Consider the following 13,343-nt stretch of genomic DNA (forward strand, 5'->3'; position numbering starts at 1 on the left):
AAACACAGAGAACAACCTGGCCTGTCTCTGTGCCTCTGCTTCTCTCTGTCACTGTCTCTCCACACTACTCACTTGTTCTGTATATAAAGAAAACAATCACTTCTTTGTCACTTCTTTGAATTTGTTGATGTTTCAAACTGTTAAACACTGCCACCAATGGTTCAGGAGGATTATTACACCCCTAAAGGTTATTTCACTGTGGAAGGGGTGTGTACAACAGGGTGGCCAATGGGGTGACCAAAGATCTGTCTGTGGTGGCCATGGCCACCCCTGGCTCCGCCCCTGCCTGCAAGGCGGCGGCTTTTAAGAACCGCTAGTTTCATTTTAAATTATTTTTCAAATGCTTTACATCAATATAATTATTTAAAAATTCAAACAGTGCTTTTGCAATGATAGAACAATAATGCTTGTATCAAAGTATAAGTACAAGTATAAGCTTGTATATGTTTTATCAAAGTGAAAAGAACAACTTTTAATAAAACCTAAAGCTTAACTTATTTAATAGAAATAAATAGAAATAAATTTAATAGAAATATATTTATAATGTGCCAGTACCTTGCAGCCCAGGCAAATGGCATCCTGTACTGACCCAGTCGACTACACGCCAGCTTGGCGTTTTTCAGGACCTTCTGTGCCATCTAGTGGAAAACAGAAACACACAATGACTCTGAACACACACACACAAAGACGGAGACTTGTTATTGTGCTGGGAAAGTACTCAGAGTGCTGCCAAACATCACACAAGAACACCGTCAAGTGAAAATAATCTCACTCCACAGAAACCAGCTCATCCAAACCCCAACAAGCCACCAGGTGCTCCTCAGGGAGCAGATCAGCCAAAACCCACGCTTGTTTTCATTGGTCTGAGGATGGTTCTGTACCTTAGTGGAGTCTGAACTCTTCATGTACGGCTCAGCACAGTGGTTGATTCCCCCCTGAAGCACCTTGTCGATGCGAGCCACCAGGAAGATATCAGGATGAGGGCACGTCACAGAGAAGACCCCCTGAAGAAATCAAAACGTTAGATTCAAACATGGAGGGCCACTGTTTCTGTTTGTTTCACTCTTCACCTGTTGGGGATACTGCAGAGTAGYTTCTGACACTCCGTGGATAAACCGCTGGCCGTCATTACGGGCGTCAGCCCCTCCGTTCATGTACTGACTGGTGTTAGTGGGCACCATGCCCCTCACAGAYGGGTGGTTCAAGTCAACATGGAAGTCAGAGGAGATCTTCCTGCCGTTCTGGATGTCGAACAGGGACAGGGTCACATAGAACGGCTCCACCTGGAAAAAAAAATTCTGATTTTAGATTACTTTACCTTTGTTGCAACTATTTYCAGGATAAAGACAAAAATGTTCCTTGACTTSACTGGATTTTAAAGCAGAGAAACTCATTAGACTAGTTTAAATCAGCCCATGTTTTATTTATCTTATTTGCTGGCAGCCATTCCTGTAAAACTTTTATGACTCTAGATGACCATACCCAGTGTACAATCTGTACCCTTGGAAGAATAATATGTGGAGTRTTTAATTGACATTTATTACATTAGATTTCATTACACAGGCTATTAGCTGCTCCTGAGCCAGTAGTCTGGCTGCTATGCCAACAGGAGTCCATCCGGCCGCTGTTCCAACCCATCTCCTCCGCCTTCAGCCAGGCGGGGAATGATTCCTCTGTTATTTAGAGGCTGTCGGAGCCAGAGAAGCCAGTCTTACATTTGTCGTGGGCCCCTCCTCGTTCTCGGCGACGCAGCTCTGCAGGTTAAACGAGAGGTCATTGCAGTTCACCAGCACCCGCTTGCCGAACTTCTCCTCAAACAGCTTCACGTCTGGCTCTATTCCTGAGAAGTCAAGTCTCTGCAAACAGCGCACAGAAAAGGTTTATTTTATCTGTAAAAAAAAAAGGAAACATCCTTCTTTATGTGTTGTGTTGGATTACCTGTGTGTCTGGGTCCAGGGTGAACAGCTTCAGTCTGGTCTCATTCCTCATCCTGGACTCTATATCTCTCGTGCTCTAAGGTAAAAAAAAGAAAGGTTGTTAAACCAAAACCACAAACTGTTTCAACAGTTACACTCTCGGTTGGTTTTATCATTAGGATCTATTTTTTTGTGTCATCTGCCTCCAACTGGAAGTGAAGCTTCATATTTTACAGATGAGTTTTGCTGAGCAGACAGACTCAGTCAGTGCCAGTATCTATCATGACCCATCCAACTTTGTTTCACTACGAATTTCTGTCTCCTCCAATATAAGTTTAAATGACTACATACTAAGTACTATAACAGCATCAGGAATACTTATGTTAAACACTAAATACCAAAACGTTTTCATGACAGCTCAGTAGTTAGCAATAACGCCTCACAGAAAGAGGGTCACTGTTTCGGACCTGGGGTCTTTCTGTGTGGATTTTGAATGTTCTCCTCGTGCTTGCATGGGGTTTCTCCAGATACTCCGATTTAATCCCACAGACTAAATAAATAAATAAATAAATAAATAAATAAATAAATAAATAAACAAATGTCTTCAGGCCCAGGCCTCCTGTACTGTGAAAGACATCCGAGATCTCTGTGGGATTTGCTTTGTTAAATAAGATATAGATGATATAATCTAAAACAATAGCTGTGCAATTTATTTTCCACACACATAAAACCTATAATAACATATTGCATTGTAATGTGTCATATCATATTATATAATATCACAGTGTATTGTGTTGTATTGTATGCATTCAATCATATCATGTTGCACTGTATAGCACAGAATCACATCGCATCATATCCTATCCTATCGTAATATATCATATTGCATTGTAGCGTATCATATTATATCGTACTGCATTGTACAGTATCATATTTTTTTGCATTGCATCGCATTGTTTTGCATCATAATGCATTGTATCGTATTACATTGTTTTGTATCACATCATATTGTATATCATAGTGCATTGCAATGAATTGTTTTTTATTGCATTGTGTTGTAAATATGCAATTCTTACACCAGTAAATCATTTTGMTTTATATGTTTCTATTCTGAAACATTTTAAAGCCCTTTTCACTTTCTCTGTTTGTCTCTTTTCTCCTGTGTTGATCATTTTTTGCTGAATAAAGCTTAAACATTAACGCATGTCTTGAGGCCTAATAATTAGCTTTCTGTCTTATTTTTCTTGGAGAGAAACTTAATAAACACCGAAAAGGAACGCTGGATTAAATTATATCCAGGTCTGTCTTTAATGTCTGATCCATGGAAAATAATGAATTACTGCAAACTAGATGTGTAATCCTTAACCCTTAATTGAAGCCATATGTTTGCGTCAAATGAGGCCTCTTCTTTGACTTTTTCAATGAGTACCACAATCGTAGTTTGGACAGAATACCCGCGCTTCTAACTAAGGAATTAGGACCTACCTGAAAGCTGTCGAGGCTGCCAGAAGAACTGTCTGACTTTCCAAGATCATCGTCTGTAGGAAAACACAAGTCACAATAGATGCAGCTTAAAGATAAAAGCTGTAACTCACATGGCTTTTTAAATCTCCTTAATCAAGCAGTGGCATGTGAAAGTTCAGTAAACAGTAATTCAGCTGTGCAGAGATCAGGAGAGATTCAGAGGAAGATACCAGGAGATCTCAGGGAAATATTTCAAGACAGTGATTTTTCTTCTTCTCTTTTGCATGGGATAATTATTAAAAGCTAAAGAGCTAACATGATTAGTGGTGCATTTTCCTCCTTCAAGGCTAAAGCCTCCTATGAGACAGGAGGTGAGCATTAAAAGTCTGGGTGGTCTGGTATTTTACCTCCAACATGTAAAAAAAAGAAAAAAATCAGGAAAAAGCAGAGAAGAGTGACTGAACTGCATAAAGTTTCCCTGAGTAAACCCACTGATAATCATCAGCTTTACTGGCTGTAATACCTGAGGTATTCAGCTCACAAATACTGAAAAACTTGATGATAAAAAGATTTCATACATAAAACAAGGCCATTAAAGTGTATTTTTCATTCTTTAAACAAAAAAAAATGTTTTCAGGTTAAATATTAGTTCTTGTCAAGAATTAGAATAACATTTGGACAAACTCAGAACAATACTTCTTTTTTTACATGAAACAGGAGACACACACCATCATGAGCGTCTCCATTTCTCTTCTCCTGCATGGCAAGCTCGAAGCTGGTGTGTAAGATCTTGTTAAGCGTGTTGATCCAGTCCTCCATCTCGGCTTCGCTGTCTGCAGCCAGCAGGTAGGTGCTCTTATCCTGCATCTTCAGCTCGAAAGCAAACCTCCGAACTTTGTTGTTCTGCAGAGACACCACCAAGAAAAACAGGAAGAGTTTTATTTGATAAAATAAGGCAGAACAAATAAAAAAAATCTCCCCCAAAAGAACTCTTTTTTTACAGAGAAGAAAGAATCTGCAACAATATAATTATGGAAAAACTGACTGAATGGTTTTAGTTTTTTTAAGGTTTAAAAACTTAATTTCCAAATCTTAGAACTGCAGGAYGGAGAGGGTGTTTTATTATTTGTTCCAAACCAACCCAGTCAGCAGGAAAAAAAAAAAACATTTTATGGTGTAAATCACAGCTTTCCTTATTTTATTACCTAATACATCACCATATTTGCTGACTGAGCTCAAAATCACACAAATTTAGCAAATATTTAAACACATTAGGCCAAAACAGATTCTTTCAGTTGCAGAAATGCAGACAAAGGTAACTCCTGTTTTTGTGAAAAGAGAAAGCAAATTGTATTTGACATCAAATGTAAATGAGTGTAAAAAAAAAGCTCAGGAGGAACAATGAATGTGTAAGTGACTGATTCAGGAAAATAATTAACCTCAATCAGCCTTGAAGAGTGATGTCACCACTCTGTTTGGGCTTTTTGTGCTAATTTACTGCAGCCCATTCAAATCCAATCGGTGCTAAATCTCTGCAGTTTGTCTGTGATGCAGCAGCTCCACAGAGGTCTGATCTTTATTAGCAGTTTAAATCAAGAAATCAAGCAGGATTAAAGGAACAGATGTCTCAGGAGCCTCAGCGGGTAGTGGACTCTGCTGTAACGTATAAACAGCAGAGTGGGAGGACAGGGCTGAGTAAACATGGGGTACAGAAACAAAACTGKAAAGTTTAAAAAAAGCTAAATCACCACTGTTTTACAATAAAAGATTTGCCTYGCTTTTATAGACAACACAGCTACACGTCATGTTTTAGTGGAAAATCAAAACAGACAAAAACAACATTTCTGAGCTCTGTGTGGTTCCACGTGGAGATTATTGACCACTTCATTAATATAAGATGAATTCAATGTGTTTTTGTGCACACGTTGGCCTCGTTGCAAAAAGCAAAAGCAGCTTGAGATTCATTGTGATGTCACCTATTCCACCTGCAATGTCAAGATCTGCACTTCTGCTCTGAAGCAGCGTTTTTCTGAACAAGTTTAGGTCAKGCAATAAGATGAGGCCTGCACCATGATGACATAAGTGAGATATTTGTCTGCTTAGAAAACAACACAATGGATTAGTCATAGGAGTTGTGTCATTTACTAAAAGTCAAACCTTGGTTTAATTTGGTCATTCCTTTGGAAACGCTTGAGTAAGATATTTGGTGTAAAACTGCTGGAAAATTTCCAAAATCACACAAAGAATAAAGCATTAAGAGGCACAGCTCATGGATAAATTCAACTAAGAGACTATAGAAGAAAATAAAAACAGAGATTTTTATTTAAAGGAGAAATATGCTTTTAAACCTTTCTTTTTCATATTTAAAGTATTTAGAAGTTCCATCGTAAATATGTAATAGTTCAGAAAACSTCATAGAAAATAACGAAAGCTGAACAGGTTGAACAAGATCACTCAAACAGAAAATAGAGATATCTACGCAGCACCGTGAGAGACTAAATTCAAAATTTCTGCACTCATAGAGACTCCAAGTACACAACAAAATGCATTTAACAGCTAAATAATGGATTTTGCATGATATGTCCCCTTTCATTTAATTCCATKACACAAAAACATCCAAATAATTTCAGCAACACAAGGGTTAAACTTTAAAGGCAAAGACTTAGTTAAATATAAAACAAAGCAATGGGAGAAAGAGCTCCACTAGATCAAAGTTGAGGTAAGTGATGAAGTGTTTCAGTCATTTCATTTTGATGATGGATAACTTATTTTTTWAAAGCAGTTGTGTGAAAAGCAGCACAGAGTCTAAAATGTTTGGAAACTTGGACCTCTACTTTAAAACAAGAATTTAAAATCCTATGGAAATCATTCAGACTAGCAACGCTTTTACATTTTCTTTTAAATCTGTCCTTTAAATGTAGCATTTTTCTGTTCACTTTTATTTATTCAAACATTTGAAATTAAAATGAATTAATCCAACACAATCCTTTCCTGATGTATCGTAAAATACTGAGAGAAATAAGCAAACTGAAGTGATAAGGAACCCACCATATCTGATACTGATAAGCATTCAGAAATAAAGTAGACATAGCAGCAGCCCAGTCAGTCTGATCACTGCCAGCTGACATCCTAACAGGTAAAACATCAGGTTCTTTCCATCTACCGGGATGATTGACCAATGATAATGTTGACGGAGAGTTTGTGCAGATGRTATTGATTGGGAGGAGAGTGCTTGGAAGTGAGACCTCAGCGTTCACCTTGCTCCACCGGCTGAACGTCAGCAGAAAAACACAACCTCGGAGTGCACAGAGCTCAGGTTTCATGAAAACGGAGACGGTATGTTTCAGCAGCTCTACACAACTCTTAGCACAACTTGTTTTGACAGTTTGTCTGCCGAAGCTTACAGTTTARAGTGCTTAATGAGAAACGCAGCTTCGGAGAAAAGAGGAAGCCGCTTTGTCTGTGTTGTGAGTTTGTTCCTGGAAAAAAGTGGCGGTTCAATCATCATACAGAGACAAGGCTACATCATTAGCAAACATGGCGCCAGCGTGGATATCCTGCTTGGCAAAAAAATCATGCAATGGGTCACTTGGGTTCAATGAGCTTTTAACAATCACGACCTTCATGCCAGAGAGGACTTAAAAGAGATAGAGCGTACCTGAATCACGCCCATACAGGAATCCAGGAAAATGGTTCCTTTGGGCTCTTTGGAGATCTTCTCATCCTTGAAGAAGTTTAAATTATATGATCCGTCACCGAGCTGGGTTAGGTGGAAATACCTCCTCTTGAATGACTGAAACGATGAAAAGAAATGGTTATAAATCTGTAACAAAACAAGAAGAAACTGTGATCTATCACTGTGTTGGCTCAGTCTGTAAACATGGCCGATCATTTGTGTGCAGAAATCGGATTTGGAAACAGTGGCTCATCTAAATAAAAACCCTCTTGAATCAAATTCACCTCCTGCCAACGGTAAACAAAGGCTGAATCCAATTATACCCATTCTTCCTCCCACTGTTTTACTCATGTCTCAAACACAAAGGCAAAAGGGTAAGGTGTCCCAGCCATTTAAAAAGGTGCACAAATTAAAACAAAGGTATAAGTGATCTGCATCACATAAGGACATATTGATGTCACATCTGTTTACTATGATGCTTGTAGAATACCTGCGATGAGAACAAGGACCAGGTGGAAGAGAAATTGAAGAGGTGGAGGTGTGCAAAGGAAGTGTGCAGCACTTCCAGTACTTTGAGTCGAGTGTTGAGGAAAATAAGTAGTGTGGTAAGGAGGTGAAGAGGAGAGTAATGAGGAGAGAAGGATTTGTGAAAAAAAAGGGTGGGGCAATGGTCAAAGGAAAGGTTTATAAAAGAGCAGTGAGACCAGCTATGTTAAATAATCTGGAGACACTGACAAAAAGACAGGAAGCAGGACAGGAAGAGTCAGAGCTGAAGATGTTGAGGTTCTCTTTGGGAGTGACAAGGATAGATAAGATTAGGCACAAAATCATTCGAGGTGCAGCACAGGTTGAACTACTGGGAGATAAGGTTGGAGAGGTCAGACTGAGATGGTTTGGACATGTCCAGTGGAGGGACAGTGGGTATATTGAGGAAAAAGACAAGGCTGAGTTACATGGATGCAGTCAGAGAGGACATGGAGGTAGTTGGAGTGAGGACAGAGTGATGGAGGAGGATGGCATGCAGAAGAAACTAATGTATCGACTACTCGGCTACTGTGGAATATTTTAACCACTACTCTTTGTGACTTCAAATTGAAAGACAAAAAGTTGGTTTATGGGAAAAGGCAGGGGTGACACTGAGACACGGGATAAGTGGATTTGAGCTTTCTTGGGATAATGTTTGTTACAGCTGAGCTGAGATGCTCTGACTGAAACTGCAACATTTTTGCAACAGTATAAAAGCCTTGAATGCTGACTCCTGCTTGGTTGTGGTTCTGGTAAAATGTTGTCATTTTTGTACTTGCAACTTCAGCATACCACTCAGATTTAGCATCTCTAAGCAGACTGAACATAGGTTTGCCTGAAATTCTGTGAGAGTCTACCTCCATTYACACCTGAAACATTGATTTTATCTGTCCAGTTTTCTTTCCTACATTAGTCGTGGCTGAACGTCTCTTCGTCGCTAGAGGCTGTTTGGTGGAGGCGTCCTCTAGTGCAGCGGCCCAGTTGTGGGCCGCAAGCGCCACCTTGAGGGCCTCAAAAGAACAACAGCTTTTAACTTTGGGCCGCGGGACCGCATTGATTTTGAATATGGTGCAATACACTTTCTCACCACTAGTAGCGGAAGTACACCACTCAGATTTTTAACAACTTTTTTAATACATAGAAGAAACCTGCAGAGAATGGAAACCTATTTTAAATTAAAAGTAGAAGCAAAAATGAAGGTAACTCATCAAAAAATGCCAAAGTTTKTCACTAATATGAAGTGCAGTTTTTGTAATAGAAAAAATAATAATATTAATCGAAGAGCTGCTTTGAGGGTTTTACTTTTTGGGGTGCCTCATTTGTGATCTGGATGAGTGTTACTCTAACTTTCATGTGTAAGCAGGGAAGCAGAGTTTTAGATTTGAATTGAGCCTGTGAAATTGCTTGTTTTTGACCAGTGACTATAGAAATGCCCATCAGGACATCAACATGTCTGCAATCACAACTGTTTGTACTGCATGCAAGCAGGTCTTTGTTTCTACATATCTAAATCATTCTCATTAGAAAAAAAAATCAAGAAGCWCAAKAMAAGCTTTTCATGTGTTCCTCCCAGTGATCTCACCCTCATGGTGACRCTGATGGCACTGTTCATGTTTCCCTTGTAGAGCCAGCCATGTTTGGAAATCCCACCTTTCTGGGAACCTAAGGAGGCCGTGTCCTTCAGGAAACAAAGACACAAGATCAGACATAATAAAACACCAAAACACTGGGAAGTTCAGACCTTATCAAGCCTTAAAGTCTGATTGTTATGCAACAAATATAAAAAAAGTGATAATTTATGAAGAGATATTCTGATGACAGCGTGAAGAATTAAACTGCAAAACATTTATGTATTTAAAAGCAAAGCAAATTGTCAACACAGCTTCATTTGGGCATGTTTGCAGTGAAGCATCATAAGAATATCATGTCACTAATTAGTGACCCTGCCAAAGCCTCGCTGTGCAAAAAGCGTTTGATCTTGTGGTTTGAGATGACACAGAGGCTGACTCTGCACAGAGCTGTCTCCGTCCAAACAAGCAGGCAGAAGAACATAAAACAAAGTCTGACGTGAAAGCAAAATAAACTCCTCCATCTTCAGAAGAAAGCTGTGACACACAAATCATCCCACGCCACACTCCGACAGAGCCTCGCACATATGTGACCAAACATACCACGAGCCGGTCGCTCTCCTGATCTGCAAAAATAAACCAATTAGGAGATGACTGATAGAGGAGGAGGAGGAGSAGCTCGGTCCTGGTTTGGATCAGAACCGGGTTCGTTTTATTGTAAAGACTGCTCTGTTTTGAAGAACTGCTCTCAATGAAAGGAGCAAATGACCTTTCAAGATGTATCACTTCTTCTGCTGCCATTTGTCCAATAAAGTAAAAAATAACGGGGGATTTGGGGAAAAGCTGGCAAGACTTCTGATACTTTGAGTGTGGAGGACCGTGGTGTGAGCTGAACAGCAGCTGGAAAAGTTTATTTATTCTCGTCTGCGTCTAGACAGAATCCACAAGTTCAAACCAGAGAGGCAGAAAAGTCACTGAGTTAATTACCAAAAAAACAGGAAACTCTCTTAAAGGCAATTCACAAAGTAAATATTACACTTTTACTACATTTAAATGAAAAATAAATGAATAACAGTTATTTTKTATGTTGTCTAGTAAACTTTATTTTATTTCCTTCATTTATTAAGTAAACCTGTTGAAGAGATTGGATCTAGATTTTTAGTGGAAAACAAACATTTTGCAGAGATCTTTACCAAACCAYGTTCAAGCTGCTCTGTTACCTGTAGGAGGCACAGTTTGACACAGTGAGGCGATCATCACAATACATCTTCTGAAGCAGCCCGACCCTGCACTGTTTCAGATAACGCTTGTTTGGACAACAGCTCAGTATTATCTTCTGCTGTTTTTGAACACTCCCACTAAATCYGAGTGTTTGTCAGGTGACTTACGAGCCCCCGTCGCTGCAGACGGCTATGAGCCAGTCCAAAAGCAACAAAGGACTGCACACCCATTCTGTCATCCGTGAACTACCAGGGGATGAAAAGAGCCAAATGTTGAACTGGAGAACTCAGATCTCACAAACTATTAAACCTCTTTTGAAAAAAAGCATAATTACACCTACTTTTGTCCATTAAATTCACATGCTATTACAGAAAATTACATTTTACTTCTCACAGCCAGATTGGAAGCAGAAAAAGACGAGGTGGTAAAAAGATTAAAAGCATGTCATCATCTTTAGTTTGAAGAATAAAATAACAATGAAATTAGGTACTTGTTCCAGTTGAACTGTTCATTTTTATGGTAAAAAAAACAAACAGAATCTGATGGCTTAAATCTGTTTAACCTTTAACTATTAAAATTGTACGAAGCTGAAATAATATAGGTATGTTCAAATTATAGACCAAGTGTTCTCCCTTTCATTTGCTGTGTTGAAGCCAGCAGGAAGCTGTCAGGTTGTATCCCTGCACACCAGTGATACAGAGCCTCGCCTACTTTAATCTCTGCCCATGTATAACCATTGTGAGACAAGACTTTATTTTGTCTTTTTGTTGGTCTCTACACCAAACACTTTAAACCGATGACACACGAGGACAGCTTAATGTACAGTAGTCAAACAGTTGGTGCACATAAAGAACATGTTTTTCTTAATCTAACCTCGAAGTGAACTTAGTTTTTCTTGAGAAACATTTTAGTTAGGTGTCAGATGACAATCCAGGTGATGCAACATGCTAAGCGTTTTCAAAGGGTCAGATGGGGGCAATGATAATACAGTATTGGGGTGAAAGACTGTCCTCATCAATTTACAGACTATTTGAAAAACACCGCAATGTCTTAGCCCAAGCATGAAATAAGCCATTGTACCCACTAATTATGTACTAACATGCAGGCTAAAAGCACACTACAACAATAACATACAATATGACATCACTTTTGTACAATATACACTGTGTGGCCAAAAAGGTCACCACAAAAAGGTTGCACGCTAATATTTTGTTGGACCACCTTTAGCTTTGATTACAGCACACATTTGCTGTGGCATTGTTTGGATAAGCTTCGATTTCACACGATTTATTTCCATCCAGTGTTGCATTAATTTTTCACCAAGACCTGTCATTGATGATGGTAGAGTCTGACCTTCTCTAGCACATCTCAAAGATTCTCAATGGACTCTGTGGAGCCAATTGTGACGGCCCTGCAGCTTAGTTAATTGCAGCCAGCTGCCGCCTATTGCCTAATTGTGCTTCCTCACAGGTCATCCTTAGGGGGTGTGGCCTGTGCCCTTTTTGAAGCGCGCACCTGGAGTGCTGGTAGCGTCTGGTAGTCGCTCGAGCGCTGTGTGGCTGGCGAGGGCTCGGAGGTTCAGCGCTCTGTGGCTTATGTGGATTTTTCATGCTGCACCTATCCTGACGGTCTGCTGCTGCTACTCTCATCCGGCGTGCCTCACGGGAGAGACATCCTGCTGACGTGCGGATGCCGAGTCGGGGTTTTTGGAGCTGGAGAGAGGACACTGAAACGCGAACGCGGAGGTGCACGGAGGACACGACGGTGGTCGAGGGAATCAGACCACAGACTGCTCGTAACAGGTGGAACGTAAACCTGGACYACGGACTTCAGAGGGTCCAGCTTGGTGAGAGATGTCYGGTKCATTCGGGAGCTACGGAGCTCCAAACCGGGCCAACRAACTCACCTAATCCTAGACAAAACTTTAATAAATACCTTTTAAGGTTTTRAAACTGGTTCCACTGTGTCGTRTCTTCACATATGTTATGGCTCTTGAGCTGGGTCGTAACACAATCTGTGTGTGAAAATGATGTCTCATGCTCCCTAAACCACTCTTTCACAATAAGAGCCCCATGAATCTTGGCATTATCATCTTGGAATATGCTCGTTCCATCAGGGAAGAAACAATCCATTGATGGAATAACCTGGTCATTCAGTATATTCAGGTAGTTAGCTGACCTCATTCATGCTGAACCTAGACCTGACCAGTTGCAGCAACCCCTCATCATAGATCTGAGTTAAATCAAGGTGGTGACTTCTTTTTTTATTTTTTATTTTTTGCCAGGCAGTGTATTTATATTACGCAAATAAGATTAAAAATGTATTTTCTTCCACGATAGCAAGATGCTTCCATAGAAACTGCCTTCTGATAAGGTAACTTTATAGAGGGGGCTATTTCTGCCCCACATGGCCACCTCTTGGTGGCGCCACTGCATGTAAGCATATTCTGCTCCATRTATTGTCAAGCCTTAAAATATCCCTTTCACAGATCTCACCCATCTGCACTAATGCATCATGGGTAAAAAGAGTTCTGGTTATGTGGTGGGATTTGTCGATAACATACTCACTTTAGTTTGGCTTCAAAAGTCAAATAAGTAGGCATACAATCTAGAAAATGTCTACATTATTAGTTATGTTTTTTAAACACCCTTTCAATAGTTCAATAAGCAGGAACAGTTTTTTTTTGTTACTTTTCAAACAATTAATTATTTAATTGTTCCTGTCAGTTATTGGGTTTTGGACTAAGGAGAAACTCACCTCATCTTTATCGACGTCCTCGTCCACTTCAAACACGTGCACAGGAAGTTTATCGGGCCGCGACACTTTGCTGTGAACACGTAGAATTTAAAACACTGAGCAATACTTTTCACTTYGTAAATCTCTCAAGCTCATGTGTTCAAATTGTCTAATATTGTACATTCTTTAATCTCTTTTACCTTAAGTTATATATATATACAGTATATACAGTATATA

The 13,343-nt window shown here is 39.7% G+C and overlaps 1 protein-coding gene across 5 annotated transcripts in view; it reads right to left on the bottom strand.

Moving 5' to 3' along the window:
* The window catches only part of LOC106512909 (dedicator of cytokinesis protein 9), a gene marked incomplete at its 3' end in the record, with an annotated part of 90,988 nt that overhangs the window by 33,568 nt on the left and 44,077 nt on the right, over positions 1–13,343 (bottom strand). For all 5 annotated transcript variants that reach the window (XM_014001447.1, XM_014001450.1, XM_014001446.1 and 2 more), the window contains 10 exon segments: positions 556–638; positions 882–1,004; positions 1,071–1,283; positions 1,716–1,856; positions 1,939–2,013; positions 3,402–3,454; positions 4,109–4,283; positions 7,039–7,173; positions 9,164–9,259; positions 13,128–13,197. In XM_014001447.1, the coding sequence (XP_013856901.1) occupies positions 556–638; positions 882–1,004; positions 1,071–1,283; positions 1,716–1,856; positions 1,939–2,013; positions 3,402–3,454; positions 4,109–4,283; positions 7,039–7,173; positions 9,164–9,259; positions 13,128–13,197 (1,164 nt within the window).

This window comes from Austrofundulus limnaeus, unplaced genomic scaffold, assembly GCF_001266775.1.
Source record: "Austrofundulus limnaeus strain Quisiro unplaced genomic scaffold, Austrofundulus_limnaeus-1.0 Scaffold9, whole genome shotgun sequence".
Lineage (NCBI taxonomy): Eukaryota > Metazoa > Chordata > Actinopteri > Cyprinodontiformes > Rivulidae > Austrofundulus > Austrofundulus limnaeus.